At 43.4% G+C, this 17,679-nt stretch overlaps 1 protein-coding gene across 1 annotated transcript; it reads left to right on the top strand.

The window, feature by feature from the left end:
* The first annotated feature begins 2 nt into the window (after positions 1-2).
* Positions 3-17,331, top strand: PSME3 (proteasome activator subunit 3). The gene is made up of 11 exons (XM_053259263.1): positions 3-178; positions 8,058-8,090; positions 8,421-8,483; positions 8,684-8,788; positions 8,994-9,042; positions 10,457-10,569; positions 12,342-12,410; positions 12,874-12,941; positions 13,520-13,574; positions 14,615-14,701; positions 15,819-17,331. The coding sequence occupies exons 1-11, from the start codon at positions 137-139 to the stop codon at positions 15,897-15,899; spliced, it is 765 nt and encodes a 254-aa protein (XP_053115238.1). The 5' UTR covers positions 3-136; the 3' UTR covers positions 15,900-17,331.
* Positions 17,332-17,679: the final 348 nt, after the last annotated feature.

The raw sequence follows: 17,679 nt of genomic DNA on the forward strand, positions 1-17,679 counted from the left end.
GCCAAGGGAGGGCGGCGGCACGTTATGTCGTCATTTCCGGCGGCGACGAAGCCGGTGGTTTGCTTGCTCGGGTGGTCGCGCGCGAGGGACAGAAAGAGACGGATCTGGCCAGAGATACCGGCTCTCTCTCCCCGCCATGGCTTCCCTGCTTAAGGTGGACCCGGAAGTGAAGATCAAGGTACGGGGGTGGGGGGGAAGAGCTGAAAATAACCGCTTCCTCGCGGCCATGCGCTTGAGCATGTGCAGAGTGCCGACCCCGTTTCTAGAGATGAGTGGATGTTTCCCAGGCAGACTTCATCCACGACATCTCTCCGGTCCAAGATGGTATATGAAGAACATATTAGTTGCTGTGTATGGTGACACCAATGGTTCATGTGGCTGAGCGCTCTTATTTCCAGTCATGTCCAGTCAGATGCCTTTGGGAAGCTCTTCTACAGGACAGCGTGATGTTGTTGGCTTTCCCATGTTATTTGTTTCCATCTGTTAATAATCGGAGATATACTGCTCCTGGCCATTGAGACTACTCCCTAGCACCTATGATAGACCTATTTTGTGCATATGTATTCTGTAATACATATGTGTTCCATATCCATCAAGGCTAGTGGCTATTGCAACATGCTGTGACAGTGTCTTCCATGGCCTAATTAGGTGATGTGTTGCAAAGTATCCATTTTTGCCTTTCCTGAACAGGGTGGATTGAGTTAATAAACAATAGGATCATAGAATTTTGATCTTTTGTGTTTACCTCATGTTTCTTTTTGGATTGTGAACCCTTTGGGGACAGGGATCCATCTTAGCTTGCTTGCTTGCTTGCTTATTTATTTATTTATTTATTCTCTGTGTAAACTGCCCTGAGCCATTTTTGGAAGGGTGGTATAGAAATCAAATTAAAAAAATAAATCTTGAAAGACCTTGCAGGCCTTCTAGTCTATCCCTTTGCTCAGTGCAGGAATCTGCTACAGCATCTCTGACAGATGGCCATCCAGTCTTTGTGTGAAAATCTCTAGTTCAGGAAAGCCCACCACCATGCAAGACCAACTATTCTACTGCCGGATTGCTCTTATAGTTAAGAAATTCCTCCAATGTCTAGTCCGAAGCTGCTTCCTTGCAACTTCAATCAGTTAGTTCTAGTCCTGCCCTCAGGAACAACAGGGAACAAGTCTCCATCTTCTACATGTCAACCCTTCAGATATTTGAAAACTGCATTCCTAGTCCCCTTTAGTCTTCTCTTTTTCAGGCTCAGCATATCCAACATCTTTCTCATCAGACTTGTTTTCCAGACCCTTCACTCTCTGTGCTGTCGTCCTCTGAACCTGTTCCAGTTTATCAATGTCTTCCTTAAAATGCAGTGCGAAGAACTGGACATAGTATTCCAAGTGAGGTTTCACCAGTGCAGAATAGAGTGGAACTGCTTAATTATTGTCTTCTAGTTACGATGTGTCTGTTAATGCAGCCCAAAATTGCATTAGCTCTTTAAGCAGCTGTATCACACTACTGGCTCATGTTCAATGTGTGATCCACATTAAGGGTCACTTAAATTGCCCATAAAAAGTGTAAATTTAAATCAGGTTTCCAGGTTTATAATTCACATGTTTCTTTAGTAAGTATGTATATTGATTAGCTGATGTAACAACTAAACCAAATGTCTTTGCAACCAAATGTGTTCCATCCAGGACATAACCGCCTAGAGACTTTGGTAGGGGGTGGTATACAAGTATGTTTAAATAAATAAAAGGCTCTGGTCATGCAAGCAATGTGTCTTTTACACTGCATAGTTCTTATCTGCTTTGGGGAACAATTGTGTATTTAAAGATTTCTAATTGGCTTTTTGTATACATATGAAGGAATGCTAAGCAAGATGTATCTGCAACTTTTCAAATACAATGGCTGATAGTTGCTAGGTGAGAGAGCATTTCTCCATGACATAGAAAGTAAATGTCTATGTTGCTTGGCAAAGAATATATAATTATCACATTAATAAATACAAGATATGCCTGATTACCCCTGCTAACTTGGCAAAGAGGCACCTTTTAACGTGGTGATTCTCTTTATTTAGCAGGGGGAGAGTAACTGGCCCTGTCCACCCCCAGCACAGTACTGTTGCTGGTGTCTATCTTATGTTTCTTTTTAGATTGTGAGCCATTCGGGGACAGGGTTCCATCTTATTTGTTTGTTATTTCTCCGTGTAAACCACCCTGAGCCATTTTTTGGAAGGGCGGTATAGAAATTGAATGAATGATTGTGCCATATTTGTAATCCTCAAAAGTTGCACATTCTTGCCCCAATTTGATTTTTTTGCATAGAATTTTTAAGAAACATTGAGTGTAAACTTGAATATGTTTCTTTTCCATTTAAATATTTTCATGTTTATTTTAAGTGTTCTGAGGAGCACTTAATATAACTGAAATGTTTTTAAAAAATATGAAAACTGATCTAAAATTTTAAAACCCAGTTTTAAAATTGAAGAATAATTTGTTTTAATTATCCTTGTTCTGAACCCAGAGCACATCAGGTTTTTTAAATTGCCCCATATGATAACATTTAGACAGAGTATGTTTCAGATGTTGAACTTGCTTTGTATATTAGTAGTCCAGTGGGTTTAGAGAATGAACAATTTCTCTCTATTTGTTCATCACACAGTTCATGATTTTAAGTATATTCTAGACCAGTGATTCTCAAACTTGGGTCCTCAGGTGTTATTGGACTTCAACTCCCATAATCCCCAGCCTCAGTGGCCTTTGGTTGGGGATTATGGGAGTTGAAGTCCAATAACACCTGAGGACCCAAGTTTGAGAATCACTGTTCTAGACGGACCTTTTAAAAACATAATTTACAGCTAATCTTAATAGAAGGTGGTGCAGTCCTAAATGCCACTGTTCATCTGTGTATTTTCTGATGATTGTGGGATTTTTAAAAAGTCACTATCAACCTTGTAGTTGGAGATGTAGGTCTTCTTATGGTTAGTCTGGATTGCAGAATCCCTCTTCTTACTTTTTATCCTTCATTATTACCACTACTACTACAACAAATATTTATGTACTGCTTTAAAAAAAATGTTTCCAAAGCAGTTTACATAGAGCAATAAGAAAGATGGATCCCTGTCCCCAAAGGGCTCACAATTTAAAAATAAACATAAGATAGATACCAGCAACAGTCACTGGAGGGGTACTGTGTTGGGGATTGATAGGACCACTTGCCCTTCCCCTGCTAAATAAAGAGAACCACCACTTCAAAAAGATTTATTTATTTATTACATTTATACCCCACCCCTCCAGTGCACTACTGCTCGGGGCAGCTCACAACAATAAGATAGACACAACATACAATAAGAGTAATAAAATTAACGAAATCAAACAAGAAAAAAAAAGAAAAAAAGTTGTCAGATTAAAAATCACAATCATTAGGTTAAAATTAAAACTGAAAATTATAAAAAGCTAAAGAACCTACCAGATATAACAAAAATAATAATAGAGCATTAAAAAGCCTCCTTTAAAAGGTGCATTTTAAGATTTTTTTTAAAAACACTGAGGGAAAGAGCATGGTGAAACTCCTCAAGGAGGGTGTTCCAAAGCCAAGGGGCCACAACCGAAAAGGCCGTGTCTCTAGTCCCCGCCAACTGGATCTCTGTTAGTGGGAGGGTCATAAGCAGGGCCTGCGATGATGCTGGAAGGGCCCTGGCAGATTCATATGGGCAAATGTGGTCCGACAGTACTTCGGCCCCAAGCCGTGTAGGACTTTAAAGGTCAATACCAGCACCTTGAATCTAGCCCGGAAGTGGGACCAGTAGCCAATGAAGCTGATGCAGGATGTGTGTAATACTTGTGAAGCGACTTGCACCCATGAGCATCTCTTTGCCCAGTTAGCATTGTTGGAGCCCTTTCCTTTTTTTAATATTAGAGTATGTGCTGATTTACTCTTTGTTTAGGTAGAAGCTACATCTGACTGTTTCATGATCTTAGGGTTCCAAAACATTTCCCCTCCAATATGCTGTGTCAAATTAATTGAGATGGTGCAGTTGGCATAAATTAATTATTCTAAGTGAAAACAATAAAAAAAATAATCTGTAATTCTAGGATAAAGATTACAGAAAATGCACTAAGATGAGTACCAGTACAGAGATGAACTGGTGTAATGAAACCCTTGTCAGCCTTCAGGTTGGGCTATGCCTAATTATTATTATTAGTGCATAAATTACACAAGGTACTATACAGAAGTAAAATGAGCAGGTCCCTGTCTGCAGGCTTGCATTCTAAAAAAGAAAGGAGACAAAAGAAAAGTGGACTTGCAGGGAAAGAGGAAAGCTGGGGGAGAATTAAAGAAGTGGGCGGGTCTGTATGTAAAGAACATAGTAATTAATCTATGAGTATGTTAAGAGTCAAAATAGTCAGCATTAAGAAAGATGCGCAAAGGAGAAAATGTGACTTAAATAATGTCTTAATGTGAAACAGATAGGTGGTCAGGTAAGTAACTGGAAGGAGACAGTTCAGCACATAAAGGGGTGTGTGCAGGAGAATCATTCATGGAGACAAGAAATAGCTCAGTGAAGTCGAGATATAATAAGCGTGCAGTGTTTGAATGGAAAAACTGAGAAGAATAGAGATGAAGCTATGAAGATAAATAAGAAGACCACCATGAGAAGGCTTGAAAGTTAAAAGAAAAAGTTGAAGCTTAATATGAAAAAGAAGGAAGCATATGGAAGTGTAGGATGATTAAAGCACAGAGTGGGGGGGGGAGGGGAATAATGAACAGAGCCAAACAAAAAATGAATCCTGGAAAAAGGAGAGGTACTAGGTTTCCTTTGGGAGAAAATTAGACCAATAAACAAAACATTAATCAACATGAAAGCAAGTGAATATGTGTTTTTGTAGAGACAGTAGATTAAGTGAACAGACTAGATTTACAATAGAGAGGACCAACAGTGTGATGATAGGTTGAGTTGAGAGGGATCCGAGATAACACCCAAATTCTTAACTTGCTGAGAAGTCTGAAGGATGGTGTTGCCAACTGAAAGAGAAAGTAAAGGTTCAGGGGGATTTGATAAATTTTGTTTTCTGGGTATTGAGCTTGAGATAGTTCTGACATTCAGGCAGAAATAGATGTAGAAAAATAAAAAATATTACTTAGAACAGGAGAGAAGGATGGAATGGTGAAAGAAAGGTAGAGCTAGTTATCAGCAGTATAACTATGATAGATAACAAAGAAGTTATTAGATTACCAAGACCAAGAATATAAAGTGTGAAGAAAAGGGGGGCAAGAATTGAGCCCTGTGGGACCCAAGCCAAAAGAGGTAACTGAGAAGATAGAGAGCCATTAGCAGCTTTTAAAAAGAACAATGAGAGAAATTAGTGAATCCAAGAGAGTAGCACTGATTTCCAAGATTGAAGAGTAGCCGAGAGCAGTGATCCACTATATAAAAAGCTGATGAAAGCTTAAAAATAAGCATCTCTTGTTACTTAGTAATAATTAGAAATTACTCTGTAAAGCACCTTGATCTGTGGACACTCAATATCTAATAATTGTATTTATTTGTCCTAGCTGTTGGTTTATAAGATCCACAAAGCTCTTTGCAATCAGAGTAGAACATAACCACTCATGCAGGTGTATGGATGTTTAGAGGATGAGCTACGAATCAAGAAATCCTCAGTTCATATTTCATTGGTGCTATGAACTTGCCAGGTCACTGTAGGCAAGCCACTCATTTTATACTCACTGCACTGATTTCAGCAGGATGCATGTTCCAGTTTGCATTCAGGCTATGAACATAGGAACATAGGATGCTGCCATATCCTGAGTCAGACCATTGGTCTATCTAGCTCAGTATTGTCTTCACAGACTGGCAGGAGCTTCTCCAAGGTTGCAGGCAGGAATCTCAGCCCTATTTTGGAGAAGTCAGGGAGGGAACTTGAGAACTTCTGCTCTTTCCAGAGCGGTTCCATCCCCTGAGGGGAATATCTTACAGTGCTCACACAGAAAGTCTCCCTGTGTATCCTTTTGAAAGCAGAGCAGTGCATTTGGATGTGCCTCTTGTATAAACTTGCAGTTCCTGGTACAGCAGGTGATACATGTGCAGACCTTCTAAGTTGGGTGACGCAGAAGCAGCAATATAGATGTCAGGCCTGCTGTTCTCTTCAGATGTGTGATGAAGTCTGAAGGTGTCTGCAACACTCAAATAAAATGAAGATGATGAGCAACATAACCGAAGAGATGTTAACTTTGATGCGGTTGCAAATAGTATTTCTCACTTTCCAGCTTCCTTCTTTCTTTTAGATCTAGGGCTGTTTTGGCTGTGACTTTTCTGCACTTGTTTGAGGTGACTGGCATTTTTTTTAAATGTTGGGACTGGAAAAAATGTTCCAAAGGCTTAGCTTCCACCATCACATTTTGAGGAGCTAATTGTCAGGCTTCTTGGTGCTAACCCCTTTGGATCCAATCTTTAGGATTCTAGAGCCCTATTCAGACATTATGTTGTACATGTGTACAGATGTCTTTTGTGTATCACATGCTTTTGTGTGAATGACTGTGCATATGTTCCCTTTAAAAGTGGGTCTAATAAACCCCCGGAGCCATTTTTGGAAGGGTGGTATATAAATCAAATATAAATAAATAAATATAAATAAATAATTTTTGCTGGTCAATGACCGAATAAACTTATAACTAACTAACTAACTAAATAATAAAATAAAATAATACAGGCCCCCCGAAAATGCAGGGTGGAGAGAGGAAGTGTATATATGTTGAACATAAAGTGTGAATAATAACGTATAGATCTGTTGTATACGTGTTGAACATAACGTGTGAATGAGGCTTTGATTTGAGTGCATATTGCCTTTGGCAATTGGTTTATGGACAAAAGGAAAGTGCTTTTTGTGATGGTAATAGCTCAGTAGAAGAACACATGCTTTGCATGCAGAATATTCTGGGTTCAGTCCCTGCATCTCCAGTTATGAGAATCTCTGGTCGGAGGTTTAGAAAGACCTTTGCCATTTGGTCTACATGGATCAGTGGTTTGACTCGGCAACTTCATATGCTCATGTGATGTTAACGTGCTTGTATACTAAAATCACTAACCTTTGGTACATACTTATGTGGCATTTTGTGGTGAAGGTCCCTAGCAATACTGATTGTGTAGGGACTAGACAATAGGCTAATCCAGGACAGGAAAAAGATGGTAGATTCTCTGGGTCAGTGTTTCTCAACATTTTTGGAGTCATGGACTGGTACATTATTCATGCGCAGGTTCCTGGACCAGCAGCTAGTAAGGGGGTCACCCCCCCTTGCCCCCACCCCCAGGCACCCCCCAAAGGAAGTGAAATGAACTTTATCCAGCAGTGAGGGCTGCCTGGAAATGAGCTCCGGAGGTCCCCGCTGGCCGAAAATTGTTTTTTCGGGGGGTGGTTTTTATTAGTGATGCCTCACGGACTGTCACTGGTCCATGGACCGGTGGTTGAGAAACACTGCTCTAGGTGACAGCATCAAACTTCTAGATGGCCAGACAGTAAAGGTTGTGATTCTTCAATGGCTGTTAACCAAGATCATTGGGGTCTCTCAGTATGTGGGATGTAGCTAATTACTTAACTAAATACATTTAAATGTTTATTTTTGGCTTTATGTACATTTGCAACCGCAGTTGTTGGTTTTATACCATTCCTGTGTTCATCTTTAGCCAGTAATGGACTTCACAATTGTATATTATACCAGAGCGTGACAAATCCCAGGTGCCTTGGCGCCTAGAAATTCAATCATGGCACCTAGACTAGAATATTCAGAGCTAAAGTTACTTAATAAAATCTTCATTTGTCCCAGGCAACTCTGTTTCTGTTCTAAGTAGGTTACTTGTAGAGGGGGTAAAAGAAAAGCACACGCCTCCCATGTTCATTACAAAGTCTGGTTATTTTGTCAAGTGTCTGTTGTCTGCTTCCTAAATTTTTGGGCTGTCTCCTAGATCCAAATAAAACTTGTCAAAGCCTGTTCTTATGCAGAGGGGCACAGTGTCTGGGCGGATGTCTCTTACCCAATGTGGACTTGCTGATCTAAGCTGCTTTTCTCCTTCCTTACAGGTAGACTCTTTCAGGGAGCGGATAACAAGTGAAGTAAGTGTCACGATTCATTCCCATCATCCCTTTCATACCAACACTTAATGATACTAAAAGGGGTGGGTGTTTCTGCTGGATAATAGAAGATCTTGCTGCTTGCCAGAGCTTCAGCCAGTCAATGAGGGAGGTTGCCTGTAGCTCTGCTCTCCTGGAATGTGCAGTTCCTAAGGCGAATGCCCTGCCCGTTGGTAGATGCCCAGCTCCGAGGGGGTTTCCTCCTGCTCTTCTGCTTATTCATGTTAGAGCCCTGACTTCATTTCTGGACTACCCATGCATATTTCTTTAAGGGTAGCACATGCATCACAGCTGATGTTCTTTCTCCTTTAGGCTGAGGATCTGGTGGCAAATTTTTTCCCAAAGAAGCTTTTAGAACTCGATGCGTTCCTTAAGGTAAGAGTTTGGAGTCTTCTGCCCCTCACTGGGCAGTCTTGAGAGCGGCTTCGACTATAGCAGACTGTAAAGCAGATGGTAAAAGGCTGGATTTGTTGTTCAGGTTTGATGTGCTCTTGTGTTTGAACTTGAATAATTCTGTTTGAGGGCATTTGATGGCTGGTTGACAACACCTCAACCCCTTTCTGCTCTTCCTTTAGGATCCCATTCTGAACATTCAGGATCTCACACAAATCCACTCAGATATGAACCTTCCGGTCCCAGACCCGATCCTGCTCACAAACAGCCATGATGGACTGGACGGGGTAAGATTGCTCACCTGGATGTGATATTTAATGTCTGATCAAAACAGCATGTGGCTTACAGTAACTGGAAGGTTCTGGAGAGGAGGCACGCTACTAAGAAACAGAGAGTAGACTCGTCTCCTCGCTCTGGATTCCCAAGGCCTCATGGGTCCAGTACATGTGGTTAGCATATGTTGGCAAAATTCCCTGTTTTGTGTTTCCTCAGCCCAATATGAAAAAAAGAAAGCTGGAGGACTGTGAAGAGACTTTCCAGGGTAAGCTCCCAGGTCTCTACTGCTGCTTTCAAAGTGCCTTTGTGCTATCTATGAATATTGGCTTGAGGGACTGGTTTTTATCTTTTGAAACATTCTCCATTTGGGTGAAGTCACAGGGAGGAAATAGGGCTGGGGAAATCTAGACTCTTAATACTGGGACCAAGAAATTTTCAGTATCTTGTCAGCTTTGTCTGGCTGGCTCCTAGTAATTTAAAATGCTCCTTCTAGAATGCTCCAGTTTTTGCCACGCTGCCAGCAGAGAAGGCTTGATCTCTTATGTGGCTTTAATAATGCTGCTGTGGTGTTGTGAAGATTTTTTAGGAGTGCTCCTGGGCCTGGAACAAAGGAAGCCTCGTGTTACTGGTCTCCTCAAAGAAATGTATCATTTGTGGTCTGGCTCATGTTTTTAGCCTTCTCTTTGCCCTTGCTGATAGTTAAGATGCCAAATCTCCCAAGAAAAGAAACAGATATTTGGGATCCCAGACTTGAGTGTCCTAGATAGGAGTGTGCACAGACGGTTTGGTGCCGTGCAGTCAAAATTCAAACCAAATCCGGACCAAACTGCAGATATGTGAACTGGTTCTGTCAAACCAATCAGCTGGGCCGGCCGGTTTGATGAACTGTCTCGAAGCGGTTCGTGCTCGAACCGTCTGGCTTCGTAGCAGTCCAGTTCGCGATTGAAGTGGTTCTGCCCATTAGATTTGAAATGAAGAAAATGGGAAGTGCTTCACACAAAATGTCACTAACTTTTGAAACTGGTTCACATGGCATTATGTGGTAGAAATCAATCTTGCTGTAGGAATGGTCACGCTCTCCACACTTGGGCTTCTGTAACCTTAATAGTTGTGTAGAAGAGGACATGCTGGCAACAGTGTTCTCTAAAAAATTTTCATCTTTGTGCAGAATGAATTTTGTTTTGAGTGGCAGTATCAAGGCAGTGTGGGCGCACATGCATTCAGAGTGGGGCATTCCTGATTCAGCCTGAGAGGGATCTAAAGTTAACTGAGCGGACCTGTGAGCTCAAAAAACCTGTGAACGCATGCACGTGTGCACGCCTTAGAAGGAACACTGGTTGGCAAGTGCAACTTTTCTGGCATGTGCAGCCTTGCGATGTGATGAGCTGCACTTCCTGAAATTCCCTCTACTGCACACCTGTCAAGAGATGCATGATCTTGATGGGGCATGGCTGACAACCCCTATGATAATAAGTTTAAAGGGCAGGTTAGAGAACTCCTGGAGAAGTAGTCTCATCAGGATGGGAAAATAAATTTTAGGTTTTTAGGTGCCTGCGTGGAAAATGTTGGGTGACCTACTGCATGACAAACTCTGCTGCTGCTGCTACCACCACCACCACCACCACCACCACCACCCCTGTTTCATGGACTAAGTGCCTAGTCTCTTCATATGGCTGCAGGTACCAAAGTCTTTGTCATGCCTAATGGGATGCTGAAGAGCAACCAGCAGTTGGTGGACATCATTGAGAAGGTGAAACCCGAGATCCGGCTGCTGATTGAGAAGTGCAACACGGTGAGCGCTGGAGTGCCTTCCCCGCCCCTTGAGCGCTGACTTGTAGATCAGTTGCCTGATATTGCTGCTTGAACTGCAGGGTAAAGTGAGATGTGTTTTTTGTCAGCTCCCCAGGTAGAATGTGGTGGCTAATCCTGCCCGCCAGCCTCTGTTTGGGAAGAGGGCCGTGCGCTTTACTGTGGATCTCTGTCTCTCTTTGTAAGAATCTGTATCTTACTATGGAAAACCTTGATAGATCCACTCTGTTGCAGCAGACATTGGCCTAGTTCTCACTGAGGCCGTAAACCTATGCCTGGGGTGCAGCACTTCAAATCACATACAAAGGCTTATGTAACAGAATGCTCCCCGATATAGCCCTATTCATAAAATACAGTCCTACCCATGGAAAACCAGCATGTCAGGGAGAAAGCCAGACTAGAACCTCCCTAGTCCCCATACCCTACTACAGGTGTTCCAACCTTGGATCTCTGGGTGGTGTTAGACTGCAACACCCATCATGCCCAGCCACAATGGTCTTGAGCCATGAACATCTGGAGAACCAAGGTTAGGAACCTCTGCTCTACTGCAACTAAACCTAAGTGTGTCAACACAAAATCATATCTCTTCTTCTTCAGTTTCTCTTTGCCTCCCCTCCTTGTTGTTCCCCCTGTATCTCTTTCTAAATGGCTAGTTCCTTGGGGCAGGGACCTGTCCCTGCATCTGTTGTAAAGCATCTTGTACATGGGTGGTACTATATAAATGATAAAAATCCCTTAAATAATGTAATAAATAGTAATAATAACTAGATAGCCCAGGCTCAGAGCATCTGCACCTCTAGTTCTCCCTCCTCCTTCCCCCCTCCCTCTTGGCTCTCTCCCCAGTTCTCAGTGCTACTGCCGTTTTTCACCCACACCTCCAGCCACTGCCCTCCCCCCACCACCCACACGCCTTTCCACTGCTGCTTTCCTCTGCCCCTCCTGGCAGCTCGAGAACTGCCACGCATGGGATTAGTGACAGGCACGTCTTAGAGAATTATATAGATAGATAGAACCCTTCTTCCCAACCTGCTAGTTTTTATGCATTAAGGGTTGGTTTTTAAAAAAAACAAAAAACAAAATTACATCTTTGGGTGGTTTTCTTATTGTAAGCCGCCCAGAGATGTAAGTTTTGGGTGGTATATAAATGTGTTAAATAAAATAAATAAAATGGTTTATTTATTTTTTGACAAACACATAAAATAGACTGTTGCACAAACAGCTAATTAGGATGATTCTGTACTGTAAAATAACAAAGCAAATATGCATTATTTGAAGTTACAGGGCACGATGTACTAGCTTGTGTTTGGAAAGTATATCCTGCTGTATATTCCCACCCATTCCCTTGCTGGGATCCATAGAGCCAAGAAAGGGGCTTTGTTAAGCACAGTAGGGCAGCAACCCTTTGTGTTGGCAATATGGGTACTGGGGCTGTTTTTGTCTGGATTCAGTCATGTGAGCCTGGCCCGTGGTCGGAGCGTACAGCCCTCTGCAGGTGCGCGTATTCCACTCCAGTGAGAACCAGGTGCACGTATTCCACTCCAGTGAGAACTAGGCCAGCATTGGATTAGTGCGCAGAAGACTAGGGTTTGGATTCCTGCTCGGTTCTGGAGTTTTCTGAAGGAAAGCCACCCTCTCCGCTTGATCTCCCCTGCTTGGGAGTAATCTGATGCTGCAAGCAGTGCAGTCTGCCAGGTGTTCTCTGACTTTTCCAAAAAGGCCGTGGCGCTTCCTGATGACATGTCTTTTCCCCTGCAGGTCAAAATGTGGGTGCAGTTGCTAATTCCCAGGATAGAAGATGGCAACAACTTTGGTGTTTCTATTCAGGTAAATCAGCTACTGGTGTGGGAATCCAGAGGAAAGATGCCTTTGCTGGTGTCCTCTGTGCATGTCCTGGGGAGTGGGGTGGTGGTGGTGGCTTGGAGCCCCCAGTTCCCCCTGCACATTGAAGAGGAGAGCATTTCCCTGATTCAGAAATGCAAAACTGCTTTTAGAGATCAGGCTTTTGGTAGCTCGCCAAAGTCCCTGTGGAATCCAGCTGCCTCTTTGGAAGCACTCTCCCTGGCATAATTCTTTGCCCTTGATCTTTAAACTCATACAGCATTTTGGTTGGGTCAGTTTGGGTTGGTGTTTCTTCCTGAGGGTCAGGCGTCTTGGGTCAAGGTGGTGGTTCATCAGATGACTGGCCTGAATGGTCTGTGCAATTACTGACCAGTTGAGTACATCCAGACATGTGTGGACCTGGTGTTTTCTTCTCTTAATGCTTGCCTGCTCCCTCCCTTTCTTGCAGGAAGAGACAGTGGCTGAGCTCCGAACTGTGGAGAGCGAGGCAGCTTCATACTTGGACCAGATCTCTAGGTGGGTGCCCCTCTTAAAGCCATCCAGGCTGTTGGCTGTCACCACATCTTGTGGCAGAGAATTCCACTTTGATTATGGAATTCATTGATTATGCATTGTGTGAAAAAGTACTTCCTTTTGTTGGTCCTAAATTTCTTGGCAATCGGTTTCATGGGATGACCCCTGGTTCTAATCTTGTGAGCGAGGGAGAAAAATTTCTGTCCACTTTCTCCACACCATGCATGATTTCATAGACCATATGATTTTATATTTTATCTCTCATCCCTCCCCTCAGTTAACTTTTTTCCTAAATGAAAAAGCCCCAGGCGTTGTAGCCTTGCCTCATAAGGGAGGTGCTCTTGGCCCCTGATCATCTTGATTGCCCTCTTCTGCACCTTTTCCAGTTCTACAATATCTTTCTTAACCAGAACCGTACACAGTGCTCCAAATGTGGCCGCACCATAGATTTGTATAAGGGCACTATAATATTAGCAGTTTTATTTTCAACCCCCCTCCTAATGATCCCTAGCGTGGAATTGGCCTTCTGCCCCCTTGCCTTCCATTGAGTCATTAAGCTTGCCTTTCTGCTTCTCTTTCAGATACTACATCACCCGGGCAAAGCTGGTTTCTAAAATAGCAAAATATCCTCACGTGGTAAGTGCTCTACTCAGATATTCAGTTGCCTACTAGCATGAGAAATAGGAACTTCAATAGCATTGGCAACAGCTAAGAGAAGCATAGGCAACAGCTAAGCCATTTTGGAAGGGCAGTATATAAATAAAATAAATAAATAAAATAAGAGACCGCTGGAATACATTTAACTCTGGGAAAATATTGTTAGCATGAAGTCTCAGATATGCTTATTGAAATATATTTGCAATTTGTACCTCACCTTTCCATCACAAAGGTCACTTACTTTAATTATAGCTCAAGATGGTTTACATTAATAAGAAGCAATTAGTACAACATGAAAATCAAATCAAATTCAAGCAGGGTAAAATCAAAGAAGAGCCACAGTAAAATAGAGAGGCTTGAACAGAAGCCCTTTCCCCTTTCCCCGCACCTCAGTCAGTGGGAGGGAGCGGAGGAGAAACCCTCAAAATTTATCATATTTTTATACCACGTGATGTGTACATCTCTAGGTGGTGTACAAAATTTAAAACACAATATAAAAACAGTCAAAAACACAATATAAAAACAATCAGAATTTTACAAAATACAGTAGAAACAGTCTGATGAAAACAAATTAAACAGTTTTTAAAAATGAATTAAACAGTTTAAAATTAAAATGACCCTCCACTGTGGAGGGTGGGTAGAATAATATGGGAAGAGGCAATCCTTAAGATATCCTGGTCCCAGATTATGTAAAGGTAATGACCAGCAGCTTCAATTATTCCTGAAAGCCACCAGTAACAGCTGAAGTTGGAAGAGAAGTGGAGGAACGGGCTTCCTAAAACTGGGCCCAGTTAGTAACCTAATAGCAGCAAATTGAACTAGCTGAAGTGGCTGCATTTGAGAGCATCTTTTTCTCGGGCCCTCTCTTTCTGTGGATTTCACACAGAGCTGCTGCTCAAGATGGCAGTTTTGGAGGTAACTTTTAACTGGGAGATGGAATTGGACCCTTCAATCACAGTAACTCCCTTTTGGTACCTAGTGGTGGCAAAGATATTTTGGCTGAACAACTGTCTCCTTAGGAGGATTACCGCCGCACAGTGACGGAGATGGATGAAAAGGAATACATCAGCCTGCGGCTTATCATTTCAGAACTGAGAAATCAATATGTAAGTCAGCTGTAAATGCTTCTTGCTTCCCTGTCCACTAGCTTCACTGCTTGCCCTTCCACGGTTGGCTGTTGTGTTCCTCTCCTCAGCTGGAAGGGGCAGCATGGGGACTATCCATGGGGCTGGAGGGTGCTTATCCAGCTGCTTTTTCTGACTTGGTAGCCAAGAGGTGAGGCCACAGGAGAATTTTGTGCTCTTTTGGAAGTAGGTGGGGTGGGAGCGAAAGAGGGACAGGTGCTTTCATTTGGTCACTTGGGGCAATGGCTGCCATTTTGAGCTCTTGCTGAAAGAATCAGAGTAGCATATCCGTGTTGAGGATTAACTTGGCTTGCCATAGGCAAGCTGGTGGGAGGCAAATGGCGTGGCTGATGCAAAAGTTGCAGAAAGAGATCAGAGCTGAGGAGAGAACTCTTTTGATGCCAGTGCAGAGGCTGTTGGTGTTGATCCTGTAGTGTAGAATATAGGATTGGACAGATGAGGCTTGTTGGTCATGATCAGTCTGAAGCTTAGAGCTCCACTTCTGGTGTAAACTACTACTACTACTACAATTACAATAATTTATATACCGCTTCTCAACCAAGTTCTCAAAGCGGTTTACAAAGAAAAATAAATAATACATCAAGAAGATGGTCCCCTGTCCCCAAAGGGCTCACAATCTAAAAAGAAACATAAGGCAGATACCAGCAACAGCCACTGGAGGGATGCTGTGCTGGGGTTGGATAGGGGTTGTATTTAACTACTTTAAAATCTCTCTTCACTGCCATAGTTTAAAAAAACAAAAGCAAAAAAACAACAACCCCCCCCCCCCGCTTTGAGGAGCTGTAGTCCTTAGAAGAGAGCTCTATGGAGAAAATGTTTTTTTCCAGATTTTCAGATACTTAGGGTCCCTTTGGGGAATCTCTTAACAGTTGAATGAATTTAATCTCAGTGTAGATGTGACCCAAGAACCTTGCAGTCTTCTCTGGCATACAGGTGCAGCATGGCATGCTGGGCTGTTGTTGCCTAGGGAACATGAGCTGTCTGTCCCTTACCGGAGGGCTGGACAAGGCGATTCACGGCAAGCCAGCTCTTCCCCGAGTGAGACGAATCACCAAATCACCTCCTTCTCTCCCGCTAGGTGACTCTGCACGACATGATCCTAAAGAACATTGAGAAGATCAAGCGACCCCGGAGCAGCAATGCAGAGACCCTCTACTGAGCACATCAACACTCTGAACTTATGAACTGTTCAGTAGGCTCAAGACAGTCTTTGCCTCCGTTTGTTATTCGACTATCGAGATGGGGAAGCTGGCTGGAAACAGTCCTCGCCACACTTTTAGTTAAAAGTCTAAAGAAACTCCTAGCTTTCTCTGGTTGGTTTTTATTTGGCTCTCGGGATTTGCCCCCCAGCTGTGTCATGTGGAAGGCATGGGGCAGAGCTACTCTTCCTACCTAGGTGGGAACAAGATGAGTGGCCAGCCCTGTTCCAGACAAGAACCCCCCAAGCCAACAGCTCTGAATGACTCTGCACTATAGCTGCCCGGAGGAACTCTCCCTTCTAGGTAATTTAGCCCTTGACTCTTGTCAAGAGCAGCCTCAAGTGCTGCTGAGAGCTGATTGGTTTGATCATTAGCTCCACCCACTTCAGTCTTCCCATTGGAAAAGCAGTTTGGGGAAACGAGTGCCCTTTTCGTCTCACCTGGCTGCCCACCTCCATCCTTGTGACCTGTCCAATCATGCAGATTTTAATGCCGCCGTAGGTTTCTCCTCGCCACCCCCACTTCTTCCATCAGGCTCATTGTTTTGAATCCACATTAACCCCCTCCAGAATTCTACAGGCCAGTAGCTCTCCTCCTGGTCTTGGCACTCATCTGCCTGGCAGGGGACCCTCCTACGTTGCTTCAGTGCAGTGGGCCTACCCTGGATGTCAGGCTGGAGCAAGGCAGGCCTGCTCAGACTGTTGACCCAACAGAATCGATTTGGCTAACAGCAGCGTGACTGATCAAGCACTGATGGCCCAGACTTAGTTCGATCTTCCCCACCCCCAATTTAAAAAGCCCAGCAATTGGTCAGAGAGTCCTGGAAAGTCCAGCTTGCGTCCTTTCCCGCCCCTCAGCCACCTCGCTGAATGGGTCCAGCTAGATTTCCTCCGCTTTGTTCTTTTCGGGTCTTCAGGGAAGCAGGAAGGGGGTGCCAACTACCTGGGATGCTGTGGTTTCCCTTGAATTTTATTCTTAATCTGTATACTCCTCTCGTGCTGTAGTCTTGTTAGTGGTGCTAGATTGGTAAAAACAGTGGCAGGCAGAATGAAGTTCCTTGGTTCCTTCTCCCTCTCCTTTTAAATTTTATTTTAAAGATTCCTTTTCTCTGCCAGCTCCGAAGAGCACAGGAAGCGCCTCTTCCCTGCGCTCTCTGCAAACGCCTTTGTGTCATTGTCATTGGTAGCTGGGCAAGCCTTAGTCTTCCCCTGAGCAAAAACTCTTTAACAACTGCCCTCGTTGTCGCTGCGATCTGCGAGCAGCCCCTCCCCTCCCCACGTGTTTCTTTGTATCAGCTGCTTTGTTGGATTGTTCATATTTCCTTGCCACATTGAACGTATGTACAACTTTTACTATGTCGACAAATTAAAAGTAATAGGTACTTTGAATTCATCCTTGGCAGTCGCCATGCATCTGAGTGGGCAACCAGTGTCTCTGCCTGCTGCTCAGTTTTCCCATGTCCCATCTTGCCTGTGTTGGATTTTGTCCCGCCTCGCTCTCCTAACAGCAGCAAAAATCCATGAAGTTGGGACCCTGTTCAATGGAACACAATACATAAGAAGCTGCCATCTACTGAGTCAGACCATTGGTCTATCTAGCTCGGTAATGTCTACACAGACTGGCAGCAGCTTCTCCAAGGTTGCAGGCAGGAATCTCTCAGCCCTGTCTTGGAGATGCTGCCAGGGAGGGAACTTGGAGCCTTCTGCATGTAAGCATGCAGGTGGTCTTTCACTGAGTTAT

The sequence above is a fragment of the Hemicordylus capensis genome, chromosome 6, assembly GCF_027244095.1.
Source record: "Hemicordylus capensis ecotype Gifberg chromosome 6, rHemCap1.1.pri, whole genome shotgun sequence".
Classification (NCBI taxonomy): domain Eukaryota; kingdom Metazoa; phylum Chordata; class Lepidosauria; order Squamata; family Cordylidae; genus Hemicordylus; species Hemicordylus capensis.